Source organism: Tinamus guttatus, unplaced genomic scaffold (assembly GCF_059628265.1).
Source record: "Tinamus guttatus ecotype Peru unplaced genomic scaffold, ASM5962826v1 Tinamus_guttatus_pri_ptg000240l, whole genome shotgun sequence".
Taxonomy (NCBI): domain Eukaryota; kingdom Metazoa; phylum Chordata; class Aves; order Tinamiformes; family Tinamidae; genus Tinamus; species Tinamus guttatus.
In genome coordinates, this window is record NW_028288774.1 from 6,712,201 (window position 1) to 6,737,991 (window position 25,791).

The 25,791-nt window shown below is 38.1% G+C and overlaps 1 protein-coding gene across 4 annotated transcripts in view; it reads right to left on the bottom strand.

Annotated features, from left to right (window-relative positions):
* DENND5A (DENN domain containing 5A) overlaps nucleotides 1–25,791 on the bottom strand; it is a 55,256-nt gene that overhangs the window by 16,849 nt on the left and 12,616 nt on the right. The window contains exons 2-13 of one of the 4 annotated variants that reach the window (XM_088525775.1): nucleotides 23,099–23,170; nucleotides 22,382–22,491; nucleotides 21,032–21,692; nucleotides 15,502–15,689; nucleotides 9,126–9,443; nucleotides 8,079–8,294; nucleotides 7,261–7,495; nucleotides 6,674–6,824; nucleotides 6,011–6,104; nucleotides 3,467–3,598; nucleotides 2,217–2,369; nucleotides 1,336–1,440 (exon numbers count right to left, since the gene is read on the bottom strand). In XM_088525775.1, coding sequence (XP_088381901.1) covers nucleotides 1,336–1,440; nucleotides 2,217–2,369; nucleotides 3,467–3,598; nucleotides 6,011–6,104; nucleotides 6,674–6,824; nucleotides 7,261–7,495; nucleotides 8,079–8,294; nucleotides 9,126–9,443; nucleotides 15,502–15,689; nucleotides 21,032–21,692; nucleotides 22,382–22,491; nucleotides 23,099–23,170 — 2,435 coding nt within the window. The remainder of the gene's footprint in view (nucleotides 1–1,335; nucleotides 1,441–2,216; nucleotides 2,370–3,466; nucleotides 3,599–6,010; nucleotides 6,105–6,673; nucleotides 6,825–7,260; nucleotides 7,496–8,078; nucleotides 8,295–9,125; nucleotides 9,444–15,501; nucleotides 15,690–21,031; nucleotides 21,693–22,381; nucleotides 22,492–23,098; nucleotides 23,171–25,791) is intronic. The other 3 variants (XM_088525776.1, XM_088525777.1, XM_088525778.1) reach the window with 3 other exon arrangements.

Sequence of the window (25,791 nt, forward strand, 5' to 3'; positions counted from 1 at the left end):
CTATTACTTACTCATGAAATTCATCCATATTAATTATCATGTTCCTAAGCTATTTTGTTTTTACATTATTGGAAATCCCAAAAAAAATTAAGAACTGCATTTTATCCTATTACAAGCCCATATCTGTATCTATAACTTTATGCAAAAAGAAACTATGATTGTAAAGCAAGAGCTGTCAATTCAATACTCTCAATTTCATTTAAAAACATCAACATATTTCTTCCTGGAAGTGCAGTAATTACAGTTCAACTCTGCAAGTTAAAAACAAATAAACAAACCACCACCACCCTTAAAAAAATAAAAAATAAAAATCTAATGAGTTCAACTGTGCAATCCACAGTTAACATGAAGAACTAACGGCCATAGGGCCATTAGGCCAAGATATTAGACCTACCCAAATGAAGGGGCCTATCTCCAGAATATAAAATGAAAGCATCTGTTATATTTGTGTTGCAATAATTTTATCAAAAATATGCATTTTGTGGCAGAGCTAAAAATATATACACACAGAGAAGCTCTATATCTTATATATATATCTTACAGATCTAACATGGAAAGCTGAAACACAAGTCTTAAAATCATGAAGATATCCACCAGGGTTGCTTACAGCCAAAATGTCATTTCTGGGAAGACACACACGTACACACACAGTCTAGTGTTCAGCAGTTTGTGGCTGTGGCAAGAACTGCAACAGATCACATAAAAGAGCAAACAAAAGATCCTGCAGCAAACAGATGTCAACAATCAGGACAAACGTAAGAACTCATGCAGCATTTATCTGTCCATTTCCTTGAACATTATGTTACCCTCCTTTAACTTCACCACATAGGAATAATGATGCCAGCCACACCTAAGAGGGAAAGGAAGACAGACCAAGGAAAGCAGTGGGACAGAACAGTCAAGGGAACAACCAAGACTCTCTGAAAGTTCAGACTACTTTGGCCATCAGACCCTACTTTCTACAACTGCACTGCTGCAGTCTGGGCAAAGAAAGGGTGTCAATTCACATAGCTAACGTAGGAGCAACAGGGTTCATCAGCAGGGAAGAGCTAAAAGCATGGATTGGTGGAAGGGAAGCCATCTTCATTACTATGGTCGATCGAAAAAGAAGAGTCTTCCATGGCTCGTTATTGAAAGATAAATATCAATGTAAAGGACAGCAGGCTTTTGCATATTTAATAAAGGCCAGAGTACACAGAGAATTAGTAGCACATTTTTACTGTGGATCATAGTATTAGATGCACTGCACTTCCTCCGTCGGGCCTCTCTTTATTCTACCACAACAGACCATTCAGCACTGCTTGCCAACATCTGCAATCAATCCAAAGCATTAACCTTATGTAGGGTTGACCGTCTGCTGGTCTGAAAGGCCCAAATGTGAGTTGAAGCAGAGTATACTGATGCTCTGTCTTCTAAGATGAAAGCAGTACAGCTTCTATCCTAAGTGATATACAAGAGGGAAGGGAGAGAATCAGACGATAAATCTTTGCATAGAGAAACTACTGCTATACAATTTGAAGGACAATTTGATGGGTGCTTGGGTGCTGGAAATAGATATTGAACTACATCTACCTAGATTATGTACATTTACTTTTTGTTATTCCTTTGTACAAACAAGTAGGAAAGGATATAAGCCTCCCACACTCCATGGAATCCCACAAGCAACTCCAAACAGAGGAGCAAGAGAAACAATCATTCCTTTCATATGTAAAGCAATACCTCTACCTAGTGATCTTGCAAACATCACACAGCTATCTCGCATCATCCAGGAAGAACAGCAAAACAGCAAAAGTTTTACTTTTGGAGATGAAGTTATCTTTCATGAGAATAAATACCCCACACCATATTCCATCAGCTGCACCTTTACTGTACACTATCTTAAAGCCTATGCACCTACAACAGCAAAAGTACTGAGAATACAGAAACAGGTTTAAAAACAACAACAGTAGCAGCAGCCACGGCTAAACGGAATGCAAATAGTTTAAATAGTTTACCTGTTAGACACATCTACATGTAAATCTGCATATACCCCTGTGCAAAAGGCAGAGACAGACAAGGAGACTAACTGACATATAAAAGGCTGGGGACATACAGGTAGTATTTAACACACATTCATATACACACACTAACTTCTGGAAGCAGAGGCAGGAAGGACATACCCTGACTTTTTTAAAAAAAGGTATGTTCTGTAATACACAGGAACATGTGCTCCTTACCTGTTTAACCTGCAGACCATGGCTCCATATCCTTTCCAAGAGATCACACAGACTGGCTATCAGGGTATTCTCTTCCACACCTGTGATATTCACCTCACCATGACCTAGTTCCACTGCTTCTCGACCCATTTTTTCAACCAGCATCCTCTTGGTCTCAAAAAGGACAAGAGAAAAGAGTGTTTTTTTTTTTTTTTTTTAATAAAATGTCCAAGATGATTCACACTTTTTAAACAAACAAAAAAGCATACAACAGTAACTACTTGGCAGAACAACTGTGTATATGTATGCCAACCCCTGTATCTGGTGTAAACAGGCACATTAGCCTGGAGTAATCCAAAAAACATGGACTAGCAGGTCGCTCTGACAAGCCAGAGGCTTAAGCAGCAAGGTCCTGCATCAAAGGCCTTGGGTGACCTCCCATAAGTCAAGCTGCAGGCACAGAATTCATACACTTTAGTGTTAGCCGAAAAACCTCTCGCCAACCCTCACCAATCTCCCAGTCACAATATACACATCATACAGCTACCTGAAGGGAAAAAATGACAAAAGGAGCACTTTTAATTTCTCACTGTCCATGACACTTCATTTTTGATGCTATTTACAGCAAGTCTAAGAGGATTAACATCCCTTGGGCACTTATGCATAGACTTAGCTGGGACACTTTTAGTATTTTAATATTGATACTCCAAGTTGCTTCTTTCTGCCCTTCTCCTCCCTGGTGTTTTCATCTCTTTGTTAATGGGAAGCTCCCTATAGGCATTAGAACTGCATTCCTATAGTGAAAGTGTAAAGTTTATCTCCATAATTTTCATTGACATTAACTGAAGGACATTATTTGGATAACTCTATACACACAAAACTAAAGTGAAATCTAGAAGTGAATGTAAATATATGGTTTTACAAAACAGTTTTATACAATCACTATATTTTCTCTACTGTCTTCTGACAAGAAAACGAAAATGCGTCTATTTAAGAACGCACTCTTTAGTACATCAGTATAAACAGCATCACTTAATTCAGACAAACACATGCTCAAATATATGGTCAAATATATTGGTCTGCTTAATAAAATTCCAGCTCCTTGCAGATTTTTAAATACGTATCTCTTCACTAATATGTTACTACTAGGTAAGTAAATAGGATGCACCCATAAAGCAGAAATGAAAGTAGACAATATTCAACTATATTAGCCACAAAACAACTCAGCAAGGCTAGATATGAGGTGAAAGGTAGTGGTTTCTGCATATTACCTTATTTCGGCATTCTTTCAATAAACCTTCTACAAATTTGCAATTTGTTTGTGCAATTACTGAAGGAGAGAGGTTAGACAATTTGGGCTGCCGAATAGTGCTGCCCAGATTCCTGGCTTCTTGGATATACTTCTGTATGGGAGGAGAAAAGTTACAAACACAGATAAAAGCAAATGAAAATCTTTGTACATGGCTGAATTACAAAACACCTTTCCAGCCCTTTCTCATGGGGATCATGAGAAATGAATCACAGCATCTTCCAAAAGAGCTTCCCCTATCCGCCCCCACCCCCCTTTTTTTGTCCAAAAAAATATTGGGCCAAGATACTTTCACTGGAGTTCAAAGCCTTTTATATGGTTTGATTAGAATTAAAACACACGTTTCTGTACATCACAAACAACAGGATTGCTGCCATGGATATTTAGATGCATAGAGATTTAGTTACTCCCCCCATTGCTGATAATATTCTTGCTATTTTTTCATATAAAATAAAAGCTTGTAATAATCACCTAAACCAAAACTATTGAAACAGCTGACTCTGGTCTTCACGTGGACTGCAAAAACAACTTTGCCTAGACCTTGACAAAATCCAAGACCTGTGCTATGCTCTGCATTTCTGAGAATCTGCTGTTTCTTACCATTTTCACTGGCTCTCAGGAAGCAGCTGCAAAATGCTACTATAGCAGCTCTTAGCTGCAGACCATCTGCATTTTAGAGCAAGTGATTTCCTGATCTCGCAATATTTTGGAGAACTGGTTCTGCTTCTGCTTCTTCCATGAAAAAACTGCCACGATTTCTATCTCGGAGACAAGAACTTAAAAACATTTTGAAAAACCCAAGTCTCAATAGATTGGCTAGGGCGCAGCTAGTTATGAATAAAAGATAAAGGGAAAGGCCTGTACAGGCTCTGAAAAAATACTCGGTACGTGCTCCAGATTAGTAGGTTACTTCCCTAGCCAATACTGAAATAATCAGCAACTGAGAAATTTGTGAACAGGATTGCATTTATCAATTAGAATATGATTTTTGTCCAGAGGGGGAAAAAAAACATATTTTCTCCTTCAGTTTGGCACTAAATAGCTATTATGCTATTTACGCTATGCATCTTTATCCAGAACTATGATTATAATCATATTGTGCATTTGACATACCAGGTAATGCTCTGACATAGATTTTATAGATGGCCTGAAAGGCCAATCATGCTGGTCCCAGGCTAAATATAATTGCAACTGAAGTTCTGACATGAAAAAGTCCAGGTGCTGGCAGGACAGGTTGGTAGCAAAAAGCCAGACAGATCATGTTAAGTGAAAGCGGTAAGCACGTATGAAGTAATAAAAGCAGGCATGCAAAACAGAAAAGGAGAAGAGTGAAGACATGATACAGTACAGAATTCCCAAACATTCAAACATAAAAATTCATAAGTAATGAAGCTGAAAAAGAAAAAACACACAGAAAAACAAAAAACCCCACACACCCAAAGATGGCAGGAACTCTGCCCTTCATTGGGCACACAAAATTTGCAATTAAAAGCTGTCAAGCTTTAATGCCACAGACTTTTGTCAATTATCCCAAACTTTCAAATTGTCCAGAACTTGCAACACTGCATTTTGTGACTGCTGCCTCCTGCTCAAACTGATTTCCCATGTTTACTGGCCCATCAGAAGGGCTCCCTCCCAATTCTTTCAGGCTTAATAGGAAAGTTTCTGGTCCAGCTAGAGAGAAGGGACAATTACACAAACAACATTATGCAAAACCAAAATGGTACAAAATAAAACTCCAGATTCCAGCAGAGATTTGACAGTTGATACCCTCACCTGTGCACGTAATTGCAATTTTTATTCTTAAGAAATTATTTGCCTGGTGCGACAGAGTAACTCTATTAGTGAGCAGTCAGTTAAAAACAGACTAAAAATGTCTGCATTTGCAGACTTAATTGAAATCCTAGAGTTTATGGATACCAAGCATCAAAATTGTTAAAAAGTGGCCATTAGGTTATGAACGAACTGCTGCTCACTTCTGCTTCCAAGTTAAAAGTGCTTTTGAGTTATTGGAGCACAAGGAGCATGTAAAATCCACAAGCTACTTCAAAATCTTTAAATCAGATAGATGACACTTCAGTGCAATTTGCACAAACCAGGAAGAACACTGGAAAAAAAGTATACTGAAGTGCGGTTTAACTCACCATTACCAAAAAGAATAAATTATAATATTAGAGATACTTCATTTTGAAAATGTTATCTTATTTAGAAAAAGCCTAAAAGATGTGAAGATTAAGGTTCTCTCTCCCTCCTTTTTAATACTTGATTAAAAAAAAAAAAAAAAACACTTGGGATGAGACTTTTGTCCTGTGCTCATGTAAAATTGGCCTAACTTCTAGAATTAGGGAACTTTATTTTGGTCAATGAAGGACTAGGAACTTTGTCTTAAGTTCAAACAAGGGCAGGGCAGAAGTGAACTGCCGTTAACTGCCTGGGCTTTCCATAACGGTTAGAGAGCATTATGTATGCAATAAAAATAAGATTGCTGCAGTTGAACAGTTTTCACCTCTCTCTGGTCATTGTCAAGACGCAGATGCTCTGTATGTTGCTTCTGTCTGTCCTTCCGCCTCCACTGTGCAGGAGCGTTTCTTTTTGTCCACCTACGAAAGGAAGAATGTCGTTTAGCCAGCACCAAGTGTTAGGTGAAAAGTAATGGCAATGGGGGAAAATACAAAGTTTCTATTTCACAGTTTATTGAACTTGCCACATGTCCAGCACACCAGACAGCATTCGCTGCAAGCATACACACACATACACACAAAATACCTCAGCAGAGGCAGCTAACCTTAAACACCAAAGAACCCCACAGAAAATAATGTCACAACCACATGGTTTGTATTGTTCCCTCCTTTTATGATATCACGTTACGGTTTGCAACTTTCTCCTCTTTTTTAAGGATGCCCCTAACACATTTGCCAACTCTTAAATGAAGTTCAAGAGGTTGTGCTTTTAAATCAACTGTCCTTAAAAGTAACTTCAAACATAACTTCACACACAATACAGCTTTCTTAAGCAAATTTGCTTCTACAAGTAGAGATATTGAAAACATCTTTATGTTTTTTCAGTTTAAAAAAAAAAAAAAAAGCAGATTTGCTTTCTAGTATCTCAATTTTAACATTACTTTACAGATCTCACCAAGATGCCACACCAGACCTCCCAGCTTACTCACTTGTTGCTTGCTGGTCCAGTGGAAAGGACATCAGACTGAAGCTTGGGAAAAAATCCAAGTTCATATTTTCCTTGTCCAATTTTCATGTCCAGCAAGTGAGGGTGGACTGCAGTGTGGTCAATTTTTGCTAGCCTCAGTTCAATAGCTTTCTCTGAAATAAGACAATTAACTTCCTTGAATGTACTTCTTAAAATCAGAAGTCAACTATAGTCAAACATCCTCAACTAAAAGCATATTTTAAATTTATGAGAAGGAATTTTCTTACTAACCTTAACAGGGATACTTTTACCAGAACATGTTATACACCAAAGCACTGCCACCAAGAGGACAAAAAACATTCAACTCCGCATTAAATTCAAACTGTTCACTAAGCATGCAGAAAAATAGAGTTTAATTATCCTTTACATGAATTTCACCTCAGATTGCTATACACGACTTTCTCCATTATGATATTTAGTTCTCTACTTAAGCATCATACTTCAATACATTTTTGATGTATTAAAGAATTAGTTGATCTAATGCATACAACAGAACCAAGAAATACAGGTTTCTTCTCTTACGTGTCAAAGGAAATGGCTTATCCTTACCAGCCTCATCAATGGTTGTGCATTTCTGATACATAGATGTGCGTAGAGTTGGTGTCCTAACATTTAGCAGCCTAATTTTATCCACTCTAGAATCAAACACTCTCAAAACTGGGTCTTTTTCATCTTCATCATGGCACATAATCTTGTTGTCAATAAAAGATGCAAACATTTGGGTCTCCAGGAATCTTGAGAGGAAAGGTAAGTATGGTTCAGGCTGGTCCGACAAGAAAGATGCCTAGCAGACAAGAGATAAAAGTATGTTTGGGAGTCTGCAGAGATATGGCCAAAACTCAACATTTTTTCTAGTCAAGCATATATTGAAATGCTTTGGAGCCATTCAAAGCCTAGTTTCACTGCACACACTAATTCCACCTCTGAAACAGTCTACAAGAACCCCTTAGCTTGAATTACTACCGCACAGTAACTCTGAAGTTGCAATATTAGCATTCCCTTGATTTTAATAACTATTTTCACAGAATTCCAGCAAACAGCAAAAACAATATTGCATAATATGTGGATACTTGTGGTTGGGTTTAAAACTTAAGTTTCCTGAAATCTTTTCATACAATTTCAAGGCAATCTGATTAGCTTTTTAGCATGCCATGCTGCAAACATGGTCCACAGCCACATTGACTATTCTTCTGTTGTTTTATCTCCAGTAATCCACTCTTACTCCAGTAAAGATATAAATAAAATTTGAAGGAATTGGATCTTGTGTTCCCCTAAGGGATAATGTTTGCTACATTATGTACAGAAATATTCTGTGGGATCACAGTTTTAGTTTCTGAACTGCCCTAGGTTGTCTTATTTCAACCTACTTTATCAAAGTTTTGCATCTGCTCCCGGTTGGTAAACCAAGATTCCTTGTCCTGGCTGGGCTGAATGACAAACACTTCATAATCTGCAAACATCTGCGTGAAGCGGTTGGCAAAAACTTCACGAATCTGAATGTTCAGCTGGTAAATCTTGAACTCTTCTTCATCACACTGAATTTTAAGATCCTTTTTGCTACTGGTCTCTTCTCGCACCTCCAGCTAAATGAGTAAGGAAACAAAAACTGTGTTGTTGCATGGTTGGGTTGGGTATGCAAGATCTAATCTGCCATTAAGGTGCTACTCCTTGAATCAATATTTTAACACCCACCCGCCCCTCCACCATATTTTACAATTTCAAGCACTACAATAAAAATAGCAATATCAAAGAAACTAGAAAAAAAAGCTTGTGTAAGTCATATCCTACCTTAGTACTGGTTGCACTGGATACTCTCAACAATAAAAAACCCACAACCATACAAATAACCACACATATCACATAATTTATTTTACCCTTTAGTCATCTGCATAACTATCTCTGTTTTCTACCATCTCTAGGTAAGGGGTATGGATGTATTTCTTTGTGTAATAAAAATCCTGATTTAGTATTGTTAACATTTAACACATACCAGTTCCCAAATTAAGAGATGCACAGTCAAAAGCAGTTATATACCTAGCAGCCAATTTACCAAGACCCAAGTCCTTAGCAGCATAACACACAATTCATTACTACATAGTTCAGTAATCTTTAATGAGAGAAAAAGCATTTGCAGCTATGTGGGTCAAGATTAAAAAAAAAAACACACCCACAGAAATACAAGATTCAGATATTCAATCATCAACCTTGACTAGAACTGGGTGTCTAGAAAGAGGAATAAAAAAAAGCCACAAGCACTCACAAGCCCACAGAGATGCTGCAGAAAGTGAGATTTAAACTTCATGATTAACTGAATGGCAAGTTTCCCCAATGAAGAGAACCCCATCTTTGGGCCATGACCTCAGGCAACTTGTTACTGCAGCTCCAGAGAAGATGAGAAGAATTTCTTAGCTTACCTTTTCTAGACTCACACCTGTTCTTTTCACGAGGGCCTGGAGTCTTGCAATAGTCTCATTTTCCTTTAGAAGCTCACAGGAGTTCAAAGGTGATCCCGCTATGTTCCCATTTCTTTTATCAGAAACTATGTCGCATGCTCTAAGGCTCTTCATCTTGGAGGCACTCTCACTACAGTGAAGGTTTCCCTCGGGTGGGATTCCAAAAGTCATCAGTATCTCTGATATTTCCTGAATGAACTCAAGTTTATTTGGAAACTGGGGCAAGTCTTCTGGCAACTCAATGAAATGGTTGTCTACATCCACAAAGCACAAGTTCGCCTTGAATTAAATGTAGAAGGAAATACCATTAGAACCAAGCACAAATACCATGTTTTATCTGTGTTTGGGCTTTGTTTCTTCTCCTCTTTTGTTTTTGGCATTGCAAAATCTCTACCAAGTGCTTTCATAATATTAAATATACCACAGCAAGAATCCCATTAATACATGAATTATGTTTGGAAAATTAAGTGTGCAGAAGAAACAATTTTCTGTAGAAACAGCAAAGTTTTTCTTCACTAAAGAATTAAGGTAACTGCCACACTGCTGTTTAGTTTGTCCCTCTCTAAAATCCTTTCACCCACATTAGACAGTACTTCCAATGGAGTCAACAGGTTATTCTAGTGGGCACACCTGAACTCAGGTTCCACTACAGCTTTGCAGCAACAACACAGACCAAGGCACAACAGCTAACAGATACCCAGATATTTCTTATGGTTTCCCAGTAAGTCTAGAAGGATGAAAGGGCTGTCAATATTCAATAAGAAAGAAGGAAACTGAACAGGTTCGATCACATTGCATGAATGATGGGCAATCCTGGAAATCTGAGTGAAATGCACAAGCAGTAAGAGGACAAATAACTTCGGCAGGATTTCATTGCGAGACTAAATCATGGGCAGAGTAGGATAAGCTGCACCAGCTGAGACCCTTTCATGTAAGTAATCTGCTGCTGCAAAAAAATGTCCGTGTTCCCCCCCCCAAATATTTGTGACACTCAGCCTCTCAGCATTTCCACAGAATTAGGATGTCAGTTCTTGTTAAACATGTATCTATTGTGCTCCATTGCTTGAATTTCAACGTTAAAAGAAAAAGATGCAGTACAGACATGGCAAGTGTTGCATGCGCCTGGCAAGGCGGCTCAAGCAGCAGGCTGGGGCTGCGGCTGTCCGTCATCGCTCCTCCTCAAAAGCAGCACCGAGCACACTAGGGTAGCTTCTAAAATGAGGAGAGCTCTGGTGCTTGGGGAAAACACATGAATGCAGGACCCTGCTATAGGCATGAGTTAAATCATCAAAAAACTGAGCCAGCAAATGTTATCCCAGACACCAAGACAATAGAGCCTTGAAGGCAGGCAGGATGTCTGCCAATCCATGCTAAGGGGAAAACAACAACTTTTTAACTGGCCACAAGCTCTCTGAGAAATAGCAGGACAGACAAAAGAAACTCTTCCAGGAAGTAAACTGTGGGATTTATTTATTTATTTTTAGGTCATTCAACTTCTTTCTCTAGAACACTCAAATACCTTTTTATTTGGTGCTCAGGTACTGCTTTTCTCACTAAGAGAAAACCTCCGACCACTACATTCCAAAAAATCAATCACAGATTGTTGAGAGAGACAACATTGTGTGAGAGGCATCTCACACAATGGAATAATCCTCCTGGGACACTATGCTAAGGAACAAGGCTGTCATATGGCAAGTTTAAACACTTTTTTTCTCATATGGAAGCTTATATAATCACAAATAACAGTGTGCACAAGGTACAAGTGTTATAGACTTTAGAAATGTGTATGCAAGTGTTCCTATATCAGATGCTAAAGCCTGATGCTGAGGTCAACAGCAAACCTTTCAGCTGGTTCAGTGGGCTCCAGACTACACACACACCCATCACCTCCAAAGCCTGAAAACAACTGTATTCCTTTAGTTTGACCTCCAGCATAAGGGTCCAAATCCCATACACATTCAGCAATGCCTGAACGGGGCCCATATCCTTCCTTTCAGCTCCACTTAAAATACAGAGGAAATGATCTGGGTTCTACCCAAAGGATATCTAGATAGAAACAGCTTATTCACCGAACAATGAGTACGCTCCCCACCCCACTGACATCCTACAGAGGAAATACTTTCTAATTTAAGCATTAATCCATAACTACATTGTACACAGACGGCTGCCTGCAACGACACAGAGTAGTCAGCTCCCATACCACAATCGTCACTGGCCAAGCTCTGTTGGCCCACGTGCTCTGGCTACAGGTTGCCTACAGGCTTTCAGTTCCCCTCCTGGGCAGATTGAAACATGATTCCAACCATTTTTTTTCCTGCTCAAAAAGTGCTGAAAGACCCAAAGCCATTCAACCACAGCATTCCTACAGTACTTATCACTGTTGTGCTTCATGTCCTGTCTTGCAAATAACCATGCACTTAATGCATATAAGTCATCTACCTATGGGTACATATGTGTTTTTTATTTTTATTTTAAGCATATACAAGGTCACAAGGCTTATGGAAGAAGTGCTGACAGCGGTCCTAAATTCTGCGGAAAGCTCTTGTGCCATTCCTGCAAGCACATGGTGACCTTCTGCATTTGTTAGCACTAGTGCTCTCAAGACAAACCAGAATCTGCAACAGCTACAGCTAAGAGCTGTTTTTCAACAAAAACATGAATTTAACTACCCAAGCTGTTGTTTAAGTTTTCCTCCACTTCAATATTAAAAATGAAGTCAATAAATCTGCCATATTATCAAGGCTTGTCACACAAGCAGATAGTATGAACACACATACAAAAGCAGTCATTATAATTATCATCCTGATCAGGCTGATCTAGACGTAAGATGTGTTGACATCTAGATAAAAAAAGACTTTTCAAAAGATTTCTCTTCTCTAAAACACACAAAAAATAAAGATAACATGTATTATATTATTAGGTTAGAATGGACTAAAATATTTTAAATGGTTAGAATAAGAATACTGAGAATTCATATTTTTATTATGTTAGCAGAGAAATGAATTTTGTTTCAATGTCAAAAAAAAAATCCATCTTTTATCTTTTCCTCAAGGAAAAGGCAATATCCTTGGAATCACTTAATTAAAAACAAGCTTTTAAACAAGATACTATTTTTGTTTAATTTAAAAAGTGCTGGAAGATTCAATTTCACTCAAATTAAGATTAATTTTCACCATTCTCTTGAATAGCAAGAATAGCAAGTAGCTAGATGCACATGAGTAGCAAAATGCACATATGCAAATCCAGAAGCATGAAATGGCCCAGATTAACTTGCCTACTTAGATTATATTGCAAAGCAATTGCAAAAGTTTTATAGGGGAATTCAAAGAAACATCAAAAAACTGTGTCACCTTAGTATTTGCTATGTTTGTGATCTGCAAGAGAGCTAATTTAACCACTTTTGATCAGCCTTACCGATAAACTAGCCACACGTCTGCCAGCAACATCTGAAACAGCGACACGCTCCTCCCTTTCTCTTCCATTTCTGCAGAATCTTATTCTAGTGCTACTTCTACTTACCCTCTTTCTCCTCCAAGTTCCTCAGTGGCCTCAGATGCCGCTACTAGTGAAACCACAATGACAGCCACACATACCGAAAGAGCCCTCAGCAAAAGAGAAGTGCATAAGAGCACAAGTTTAACTTGAAGCATGCTGTATTGCAGATACGTACAAGAAGCTCAAACCTACAGCAAGTCCTGATCTTCATTTTCAAATTTACTGGGCCACAAGCAAACCCTTGGTGAACATCAAAGAATTTCCCATCAGGTACTCTTTCCTGAGGCATTCAAGGATTAGCCAAAACTTGAATTTTGCATTAACTTTGCTAATTTGCTAAAGACTTTAATCTACATCTGCAAAAATGTGAAGTTCAAGGATACAGCTGGGGTTCCTATGGGGTGGTGGAGGGGAAGGAAGGAAGAAAAAAAAAAAAAAAAATCAAGATTCCCATGGTAAAGCATGTCTTCAAGCTCCACCCGAGACATTCTTGGTGTGTTAGACAGACACATGTTCTTCCACAATGCCTTTCAACCAAGAAATGATATTTTCTGTTCAAGCTCACTTTTCTGCTGCTTGTCCAAATTAGACACTATTGTGGTCTCAGATGTCTCATCTACTCATGTAAGTGTATTAGCAACAGAAAGATACCATTTAGGTAATTTCAAGACAAAGACAAAAAACTCTTATTTTTTTTTCCTGCAAAATTCTGAATAAATTTGAAAGAGCAGCTCTTTATATATGCTTTGCAACAAGAGAGGAAAATTCTGATACCTACTGTATCAAGCACCTAGATGCAGGACTTGGATATTAACTCTTCACATAAGCTGGAAAACTACATACAGTTTCAAATATATGCCAAATGTTGGCAATAGCCATCATTATGTATTAATATTCCTTTTGATACTAATACTAAATCTGTCTAAGCACAAATAATGGAATCCACATGTTTTACTGCTGCATGGTGGCACATTTTACGTACTTTCCTTGTCAGTTTCTACATCAGGAATGATGCATTGAGTTTATTTGACTCTTTAAGGTTATCCGAGGGTCTAATGATAGCAACGGTAGATTTGAAATAGTAAAGAATCCATCCCTTCACCTTCCAAATCAATCTATTTTTATACGTTAAAAAACAACTACCTTTATTTAAACCTCCAGGGCAAGCCAATAAAGGTCTTCAAAGACATTTACCTTTCATATAGTTGGGACATCTACTCAAAAATTAAAAACATTAGTTGGAAGCTTTACTGTCATTTTAAAATGAGAAAGCTCTCTTTAGAGAAGGAGTACAATCTTTAAAATATTTTATAATAATAAAAACATCTATGGCACATTAATATTATGTATACTCCACCATTTGCCCTCTATATAAAACTAAAAACCAAACAAAACAAACATCCACAAATTTGTTAGCCTTGTCACAGCACCCAACATTTCATAACATGTAGTCAACCAAAGCAACAGACTGTTTTCATGGCAAGAGTATAAGAGTATACATTAATTTGTTATTAATAATGCCAGTGCATAAAGAGGGTTTTTTATTTATATATATATATATATATATATAAATAAAAGGAGACTAATAAAGGCTTTAGCAGAATAACAACAACAACTTGAAGAGCATTTTTCCTCTGAAATTGCCAGGATAAACAAATGAAAACTATCAGTATATCAGCATGTGGCTTTAAGTAAAAAGAGCAATGTTGGCATGGTGACCAGACTGGAGGTTTACAAAATAATCTTTAGTTTCACAGAGTTTTATAGAGAAGTTTTCTCTGCTAAGCTAAGTTGCAGCACCGCTTGATGTTGAAAAAAAAATGTTTTTTTCTACCTTCTCCTCCAACATATTCCTGCCTCTCCGGTAATATAAATGACACTAGAAGAAAAGGGATGACCAGATGAAGTGACAGAGATCCCAGCACTAACAGGATGCTGTAATCAGCAGCATGTCCCCATTACTTGCCTATATGCCCCTCTGGGAAGCTACACCTACTTCCATGTCATGTACTGCCTACATGTCATGCTGCCACAGATAGTGCTCTAACTGCTCTTGGTTCCCTGACCATTGCAACCCGCCGTTAAATTCTCTCCTGCTAGGTCCATGAAAAGGGTATTTTTGATGTGAGTAGGGATAAAATACCTCTACATAGCCTTAATGTAGCCCCAGTCCCATGGTACGAGTTGCAGAGCCTTTAGGGACCATTTGCTCAGCTAACGCATTATCTGGCGTTAACAGAGCCGCGCTCCAAGGGAGGACTTCCTGAGCACTACCACATTTAACAGGAGCTTGCCCAAACAGATGCTAACATTTTGCTGGCTGAGGTATTCATTTCAGAAGAAAACCCCAGACACGTGTCCAACTGGCTCCCAGTAAACCAGCCCCATCTCAGAAACGCAGTGTAGAGAAACGCAGCCTACTGCTGTGCAGCCAGGAAGCAGCCAAGCAGAGCACTGCAAGTGTTGACCACTCGCCCCACACAGAAGCAGCTGTGTGGCTGCACCACACTTCGCTGCACTTGCTAGCATGACTGGGCTAAATAAATTCTCACTCTGTGGTGACTCAACCAGTCTCTTCTGAAGCACAAAAATGTAATTTCTGTAACCTGCAAGAACACCTAGGAAAATCATTTAAGTTTAATCTTATCATAACACACAATTTCCAGAAGAAGGTTTTTTTTTTTTTTAAATCAACTTCAGCAGATTTTCTCCAGCATTTCCAATCAATAAAACTTTCTCAAATGACAATGAGAACTTTGCAACGGCTGTTAAAGGTATCATTAATTCTTCAGCTCATTTCTCACTTTCCCCAAAGTCACGTACACCACCAAGCTCCTCTCACCTCTTGAGGCAGCTCCAGCTTGGACCTGTCATCCAGCCCATTGGAGTGCAATCCCATCAGGTAAGGGACAGGAGCATCTAGAAAATGAAGGAGGGAGGCTGGAAGAATAGGAACATACACATGCTGCCATTGAAATGGAAACATTAGTGCTGTGATGGTCTCTGCCACAGTCATCAGTCTCTGATAATCTGAAAAAGAGTAAGAAAAATATTCATTTCACAAACATATTTAAGTGAATGTAAGCTAAAGAAATGAGAGGCTGCCTTAAAACAAAAAACCACAAAACCCAGAGCTAGCTGAGCAGCATCTTTAATGAAAGCCCAGACTTGTGTGCCGAAGCCCAGCCTGCTGAAGCAATGAAGAGCTGAACACAAAGTAGGTCATTCCACAAGTCATATGGAAATGAGCAAATTAATTCTTGGCATTCATTAAGTCACTCTCTGCTACTTACACAAGGGTTATACAGGAACACCATTTTGAGCAAGGAAGCAGTATTGTAGGAGGCTAAGAAATAAATTGGAAATGCATTATATTCTCTGTTCTTCTATCTTTCTATGTAAGCCTTGGAAGAGACCCAAGGCATCTGGTATCTCTCAAACGTTTTTTAAATGAGAGTTTAGACTTCTATAAAGAATACTGCATAGGAGGCAACCGAGGACTGGGACTGAAATAACTGTAAAGAAAAAGGTTCAGCTTTATGCTTTGCATTGTATGACTAAAGTCGCAGTTTCAGTTTTTCTCAAAAGTTAAAATGTGGAAACACCTAACTTCTTTGGAGCACTAACTGCACCTGTACAAGATGCATACCAAAAGGTTTACCCTTTCTTTTATTAATTCAGCAGCTGGTGTCTAGAGCTGGGCCAAAATCTCCACCTCCTCTTTTATACTACAGAATCTCTTATGATTTGTGATAATACATATACATGCATCATATAGGATGCAACCCCATAAGCACTCAGGAGTGTGTGGTCTAAATCAAACAAGTGCTAAATTATTCAAATGGTTTTCTTGCAGTCAGGCTTGAAGGACTGTAAAGAATGCTCACAAGACTAAAACAATTCCTACCTTGAGTCATGCTATAAAATACAGTTCAAGCTGTAAATACAGGATGCATTTCTCATGATATTGCAGAAGTATTTAATTCTAATAAAAAACAGAAGGAATAAAGGAAAAAGAAAAAAACAGAAGAAATATTACAAAGAAAAGTTAAGCTCAATTATGCACTGTTTCAGTTATGACTTTAATTCGCTCCTTGCCATCCTCCACTCCTATTTCAGGTGGCAGAAAGGAAAGGCCAAGAAATTAAGTTCCTAGCATTTCATGACATATTTTTTTGGGGAAAAAAAAAAAAAAAAGCTGTAGTCCTTGGGGTATGCACCAGCAAGAACTCAGTACAATTTTTACTAGCTCCAGTCACAACTTTGCAATCCACGTTTTTGAATTTTCCTTTCAGATTAGTCTGTGCCAGTGAAAAATGTTGCTTCACAGAGGTATTTGCCACTGCTCCACACCAGAGCTACTGTTATGGTGATCCTTCAGTCAAAAGGAGTTTGGGCAGCTTAAATGATTTAAAGTCTTTGCTAGCAGCTCTCTTGAACCCAGTAACCACCACAAACAGCAATCTGGAGGAGACAATCATCAGCAAGGGTGGGCCAGTAGGTGGTAACCACTTTCAGTAGTCAAGTTGTTGGTGAAGTGCACGTCTACATCCCTCTTCTGCATGGACCTACGGATCTGCCCACAGTTACTCACTGGCTTGCAGATTTAATCACAGCCTGACTGCAAGGAAGTGATGAATTAATTATAAGCTTTGGGAAGAAGAATCTTATTCCATACTCTATTTTCCTCAGCTTTAAAAGGAACTTTAAAAGTAGCCATAGATGCACAAACATTTCAGCTGGTTCATATTCAGCTTGTTTATCTGAAAGAACAAGTCTCAGAATAGAAACAGTGATTTCCCACTGCACAAAAACCCCTGTCTAATCCTGCTGGCTGATTTAAACACTAATTTTCCTCTCTTTATCATTATGCTAACTTCAGTATTAGCCTTTCAAATTAATTACTAAGCAACATCAATAATTCAGATTTCTCTCCACTTAGTTACCTCCTGCAACCGAGTTATCTGAAAATGCAGGTCTTTGATGCTGGACAGCTACATGACTTGAGTTATTCCAAACTTTTTGGGCTGCACTGTGACAGCCTTCCAGTAACAATAACTACATTCTGCAGCTTTAGGCAGCTTATGAGCTATTGGCAAAAGGACAAAAGCAAGAAGTCTGTGAGCGTGAATCAAAACAACTGAAATTTTTCCTATTTTGTAACTATCCAGAGAGAGTGTGGGGTTTTGCCTTAAAGGCAGCAGCACATTTCTGGTACCAAAGCAATAGAAAGAATTTAAAAATAAAGAGAAGGAAGAAGCATTTCTGCAGTAGTGCTGCTCTTATTTTGAAACTGGGCTATGCTTAGCTATGGAAAGTTTTCTGGCACAAATGAAACTTTGGTACTTTGCCTTGTGTTGGACAAGAGCACCAATAGGAGAAGCTCACCTATGACAAGCATGCTATTTGCATGAAAACTACTTAACTCCTCAATACACAAGAAGTAAAATCTGCTACTTCTTATACATGGCCACATGCTTTAAGACATGGCTGATTTGTTCTTCTAATTGCTGTGTGTAGTTATTTGGTCCTTACTTTGCCTATGAGAAGCAATTTTCATCAGTTATTTGTCTCTAACTACAGTATTTGTCTCTAGTATATCTGGACATTTCTGCTGCTCTGTAAAAAGCAAGCAAGTCCAGAGAAGACAAGCAGAAGGGAGGGATGTTGGTCTAGGACAGGAGCAGTGACGACGAAGGCAGCAATTGTAATTTCTACAAAAACACCAGGACCCACCGCTCCCCACCTCCACTTTCACATGACTGCAAAGTAGTATGTTGGAGCTGATGTTTTATTTTTCATTTCATTGTTGTTAGCTGCTATGAAACATCTGCTCCAAGCAGACTGCACAGCTGTTGGAGCTCTGCATGCGCTTTCCCAAAGAGCTCTTCCTGATCTACAGAGAGCTATGGAATACAATTCACAGATAAAACAGCCATGACATTTCTGGGAATGCCACCCAGAACTGCCTCGTGAGGGCACGACTCCAGCCCTCCCTCACTCAGTGCCACTATCTGCAAGTATTTCTGCCCAATTCCTTGGCCCTGGCTCAGCACTAGCAAGTTGCATAAAAAGTGGTTATTAAGAAACACCCTTGGAAAAAAAATATTTTAAAAAGTCAGAAATTACCTTCCTTAGAAGGTAGATATTTAAGAGAATAAAAGTTCAAAAAGACATAGCTAACATTGCTAGGAATGCATTAAACACACCTGGAGTTTGCCAAAACTGAATGCCCAAAGACAGGAAACAAATTTTTTTTCTACTGAAAAAAGATTTTTCATATAGAAACTACTTGTGAAAAGTTATTGACTGACACTGAACTCTCCTGTCAGGTGTATAGCAGCCCAACTCAGGCAACATTTGGTGCAAGACAAGGGGAATAGCAGAAACAAACTGTCAAAAAGATCCAAACCTACAGGCCTTACATCACATTAATCCTTTCCCTTTGATTTCTAGATATCTGAGCGTATGCGACAGAAATAAATGTGTTCATGACCTATTTAAGCTACTTTCCAAGACTCTGAGCAGCAGCTAATTTAAGAAGTGCCAAGGAAAAGGTTGAACCTTTTAATACAATGTGGAAACAGAACTTAGTAACTAATCCCCAGGTGAAACGAGTACATATAATGCGGTGGCCTGAGAGTAGATCAAGGGACCCTATTTCAATAGCTACATACTGCTTTTTCTGTAGTGCTTCCAACAGGCTAGGCAAAGGCTTTCTCATCCTTTGGTGGGGCAGAGAAATCCACATAAACAAACTCTCTAAACCCCAACCACACAATGTCTAGCCCATTTCTGGAAGAAAAGGAAAAAAAAAAAAAAAAAAAAAAAAAAAGACACACACAGAAAATAAGTTTGTTTCCTAGGCAAGTATTTGTAGTTATTTCAAGGAATAATGAACAAGGCAATTTGACTCTTAAATCCAAAATAGTAATCTTTTCAGAGGTGCAATATGTTTTTTTGCTTGTTTTAATATTTGTATTTCAATAACTACAGTTTTCCTCTGGTGGTTATAAAATTGTGTTTATACAGTGGAACACAGACAAAATGCTTTATTGCAAACACCTTGCTATCACCCTGACCCTACAAGCAAAATCCCTCTTTGACTTCAGTCTATGCACTCATCCCAACAGGCGAACACATCTGTATTTCAGATACAGACGCAGTGAATACTGATAACTACAGATTATACTTTATAAATAGTTTCCATTTGTATTCTGCATATATTTAATAACTCAGTAGAAGAAAATATTGAAAAATATTGAAAACTAACAGATGGAAGTAACACTATGGGCTATCTTAGAATTAATCTTAGGATATTCTAGGGTTCTAGGTTTCTTTATCACTACTGTACAATATAGTGATCAAATTGTAGATAATCTGTCTACTTTAATCCACACCATTATGGATGTGTGGATTTGCACTAACATTAACCAACTGGACAGGAGGAAAAAAAAAAAAAATCTTCTGGCATAACTCTGCATCCTCTGGCTGTGCTAGAGTAACAGGATATAAAACAAGCCAAGGGGTCTCAACAGCCGCAGAATGATTGGGGTTGGAAGGTTTTCTGGAGATCATCTAGACCACCTCCCCCCATGCACAGAGTCACCTAGAACACACTGCACAGGACCACATCCAGGCAGGCTTCAAGTATCTCCAGATAAGGAGACATTCCCAAATCAACACAGATTACTACCACTACCATACTGACTGAAAAAACAGATGCTAACTCACCTTAATTGCTTCCCAACCTCTTTAAAAAAGCACTTAGTTACTTGATTTCAGCAGTACCTGTTTAAGACCTTAATAGAGGCTTGGAATTTAAATTCATTCAAACTAAACCTTTACACATGTTTTTCTTCTGAAGTAAAAACTGTAGTGCAACAAATGAAAGATTATATTTGCCTCATTATTTATTCTTTCAAACCATCTATAAACAGCTATATATCTCTTCAAAGTAAACATGTTGTTTGGCAAAGATAGAGGAAGAACTCAGCTAAGCAGCTGGAGAGAAAACAAGAGAAAGCATGATGCTCTGTCCAAAAGTATAACTTTTTCGAGAGATAACAAAGAGGAAAGGTTTTCTTTTTCTCTTTTCAGTTCATGAATATGTGTCTATATGAAAGCCCAAAACTTTAAATTTAGGGACTAAAAACAGAATCCAAAGCAAGGATCTCTTGGCAGCTACAGAAATTTTCTTAATATCAAAATCTGCAGGCAGATCCATCTGACTGTATTAATACACCAATGTCAAAAAAAAAAAAAAAAAACACACACACACTCTTTAGTAAAGCACCATTCAAGAAATGAGAGAAATATTCCCCCTTGTACCATTACAACTACAAGACAAAAAACAGAAAGCAAGTACTCACGCTGTGAATAAAGTAGTATCTGAAATTCCAAGAGGGCACAGGTAAAGAGCTGAACCACATTTTCTACTCCAAGCAATTCAAAAACTTCTTTAACAGGAAAATCAAACAACGGAAGTTCATTGGTGCTCGGCCTCTGGCAAATAATCGGTCCATAAACACCTGAAAACTTTAACGATCTTCCTGCTGGAGGAAGAGGAACCTCATAGAGAATATTATAGATGTAGCTTTCTAAAGGTAGAGGTGGTGGCTGAGGTGAAGTCACAGCTTGGTAAAGTTGTTCTAGTACTTTCTTACAGGCTTTCATGAAAGACATGGGTGCAATCAGACAGATGCACTTTGAGACATACAGTGTGTCTCTGCTGATGTCATACGAGTTAAAGCGCTGTAGCTTTGAAACAGAAGTGCCATTGCAGTCTCCTGTGCTGCTGCAGCTATCTCTGTCATTTGGGGGTGGAGTATGAAAAATGTCATACTCGGCATTGTGCATATGATACAAGGTCTGCATTGCACTGCAGATCTGCTTGCTAGTGACTTCCTCAAAAAACGTGAGAGAAAATCCAAATGTCCGTGAGCCATCTTCACGAGTAATAATGAAAGAGTGGAACTGAGGTTCTCTGGAATCTGCTTGCGTCTTGAAAGCGAGCCCTTTTGGCATACACAGCTACAACAAGAAAGGGGGTGAGGGGAGAATACTATTAGTTAAAACACTTTTCTCTCCACTTGCCTCCAGAAACATTGGTTAAAATAGGATATAGAATCCACAGGTTGCCCTCACATTTCATTTTAAAATTCCATTGAGCACTACATTACTGCACAGCACAATACTGCCAGAGTTATAAAAGCTAAAGGAATACATTTAAAGTGCTGTATTTGGTTTCTACTGGAACTTGAGTACTTTGTTACTAAACTCAATAGCAACGAAACAGCAAAACTCAAACCTGCCTGAAGAAAAGTATTTTGATCACCAGGACTAGAAACACAACAAAACGGTTACATATTCAGTCTGAATTAAGAAATCACATTGTATTCCAATTAGCAGGAAGAATCTGTGCAAATAAGATTCACTAATCACAAACCAATTTCTCTGGCTGATTTCTAGGCTATAATAAAAGAAGTCATAAGAGAACAAAAGATTGTCCTCAGTTTTAACTTAAATTTCTTCTTCTTTAAAAAGCACTATCCCAAATATACGAAAAGATCTTTTCAACCTACACAATTTAGAATAATTCATCGATGTTTGCCCAGTCCACACTAGGCTTTGCACTGCAGCCTTTTTGTCATGAGAAACACAGACACCTGCACCTGCTAAGGCGCCTTAAGAACAAGCGCCACCGTGCTAGCGATACTGACCATTCCCACGGCGTCCTGGTCGAAGGGGTTCCATTCCACATTCTCAGGATAACGAGCAAGAACTTTGGACTTAAATGTGCGTCTTAAAGGCGTCTGTTCAAAATTTTCCCCTGTAGGTAAAAGAAAAATAGAGGTAAATATTTCATTCACTTTCTAAACACATTCAAACAAAGCCAAGAAGACAGACATCAGTAGGTAGGTGTGATGAAAAGTGAATTAAGCGCGCACAATTCCTTCAAGAGAAACAGAAAATGCAGGAGAGTTAGTTAAGCATGTAATCAAACTGCAGATATTAGCAAGGATTAGCATTGTAATTTTTCTCTGTCATTACATATCCGTGCTTTCCTGAGGTGTGACTATATTGAGCTTGTAGTTATTACAGTAATTCTCCAAGCAACACTTTATATATTTCGGATTCCTGTTAAATGATAGCTAAAGCTTAAGTTTCAGAGGAATCTCCATTTGTTACTGAAGAAAAGGATAAACAGACAAGATGCAAAGAGGATGCAAGTTTAAAATAGTCATACAGGTGGCATTTAATTTCTTCTTTGAGATTTAGAAAAAAAGTGGGTATCCATCATATGTTACAAGAGTTAGCTGCAAAGAGAGAAAGTCCAGGAGGTTAAAAGATTAAGAAACATGTAAACGCCCAGGAAGACAGGGTACCAGAAGAACCAGAAAAATTGTGCTTTTTTCCCCCAACACCTTTTCTTTTACCTTCTGTTGCACTTGAAATGAAACAGCCGGCACCATCTCGGGTTTTAGAGGCCTGTATATACTGGCATAAAGCTATATAACAAATAAAAACAACACTGCATTATAAATTTCATACTGTTGACTGTAATTATGTAGCTAGCACAAACAAGTAAACAGCATAAGTATTTTACATAGTATTAGCATACATACTAGTCTGCTCTCCTAATGTTTTTATACATGTTGGTTATTTTACTGCATGAGCTACAGAGATTTCACAGCAAACATTTCAGATTTAAAAAAAAAAAAAAAAACTTGAAGATCTATGTGTGTGAGAGAAGCTCATTGCTCCTGTATTTATAAATTTATAACCACAAAGCCATTTCAGCAATAGTAATTAGCTACATAGCAAATGATGAAGGTTTTAGAAGTTAAACTACAAAACATTCCCTAAGAGCGGATGATGAATAAATCCCAGGGACAAGATCATTCCAGGACCTATAGAATTATATTCAAGTAGTAGTGGCAGAGATTTTCACTGAAGAGCAGATCTTGTCTATATGCTTGAAAGGTAGGTTCAGCCTCAGTTTACCTCCTCAATTTCCTCAAGAGCAATGGTCACCCACAGTGATAGCACAGAACTTTCTACAGGACCTCCTCTGAATGCGCAAAGTTGATTAAAAATAATAAAAAAAGAAGGGCCTATCTTAAAATAATCTCCGCTATGTTACTGGAATACAATTAGCAAAACGAACATGCAGCTGTTGACAGCTGCACTAACAATCAGGCGGAATTGCATGAAATCACAAGCTCTAAATAAATCAAACTATTTCAGCAACACCTGCAAAGAGGAAAACATACACTTCAACTCCTCACTTATTATCTTGCACATAGCAATTACACAGCAATAGAAGTTGATTTCAAAATTGGTTGGGTTTGTTCCATACTTTTACAGTAACATTTCAAATTCAATTTCTAAACCAGCTTAGTATCCTTATTCTGTACAAGATTGACTTGCACAAAGTAGCCATATGTAGAGACAGCTATAACACCAGCTACAGACAATAAAGAACCTATCAAAAGCAGTAAACTAGAGGAAACAAAAATGTGTTCCCAGGGAATTCTTAAAAAAAAAAAAAAATTCAACAGTTGAGGTAACTGTAGATTTTGTTTAAAGACCATACCTGAAATATTGCATCCAAAGAGAACTTCACCTCAGTCAGGACCTAGGACAGGTCTTGCAATATATAAAATAGATGTATTTTGTTAATGTCCTCTTTTAAAGCACTGAAATTAAAAGCAGCGATTTTTTTGTTGTTGCCACTTTCAGGAAAATTTGCAAAAAAAAATTAAAAATGTATTGAGGGGAATGTTCAGGGAAAATAAATAGAGCACTACTTCACTGAAATATAATCATCCTTGGAAAGATCAAAGTCAGTAATAGAAAATACTTAGCAATAACAGCACTTATGCAAAGGTAAATAACTAAATAAATTTTCAAAAGATGACAATAAGCAATCAAAGAAGCTTCCAACCTCCCCAAAAGGAGAAAACAAACAAACAAAAACCACCACACTTCTTACTGACACAAGCACACACTCATTAAAAACAAGTCCTCTGCAGAACAGGCTTTAAAAATAAGTCAGGAGATTTAACACACCTACTATTTTCTATATTTAGATCTGTGCAGATGATGCAATGTCAGCTTTTAGATAATTGAGGAAGGAAGTTCTCTCCTGAATTTGGAAACCACCCACCATAACTGCTGAGTTCATATATATGTATATATCTAATAATATATTATATGTATGCATATATGTAACTATGTATGTAGCTATCTAATAAGAGTTTGCGGGATGTGGAACAAGGCACTGACAGACTTCCAGGTCTAGCATTAGCTGCAACACCTGAAATGACTCCAGCCCACGGGTCTGTAATTTGGGCTTCCCAGTGGTAAATGCCCTGGAACAGTTGTTATGTGCACACCTCTATGCTCACAACTGCACCTCATTTCAATGCAGTGACACTTCAGTGAGTTGCTTAACACTGAAGGTTAAGTCATGGCACGAGGCAGATTTGTAGAGTGTGCTGGTGTTTCTCTGGCTCACTCGACCTCAAAAACAAGATACTATACGGAGTTTCAAAGTTGTGGGACACAACATTTCTTTGGAAATGTCTGCATGAAACTATCCATATCAATGAATATTGATTTATAAAGCGGATACTGATTTTTTAAAAACTTTACAGAAAGTAAAGCAAAATATACTTCAGCAATCTAAAAACCATTAACCAAGCCTTCCTCAACTTTGATGGGGGTGGGGGAGAGGGGAGTGGTGGGAAGGGAAGAGAATCTGAAAACCCTACTTTCAGCTCTTTCCCAATTTACCAAGAGAAAAGTCTCAGGAACTGCCTTCCATATTCTTCTTGAGGAAAAGATGGTCTTCCCAACATGCTAAAATAAAAAAAAAATGTTTCCAGTTCTACAACTTATATATTGAATTACTTATGACCTATATCCCACTAAGACAGAAACTTTTCTACAAGTTTTAGCTGAAAAGTGGATTTACAGTAGAAGAGTAGAAAAGATGTTGTTTTGACACATCAAAATAAAGACAAGCCCCTTTGAAAAGAAGGGCTGGATATTCAGAGTTACAATTACCACTATTGACACTGCACCCACTTCTCCCTCCATTTCCTTCTCTTTTTAAGTTTATGCC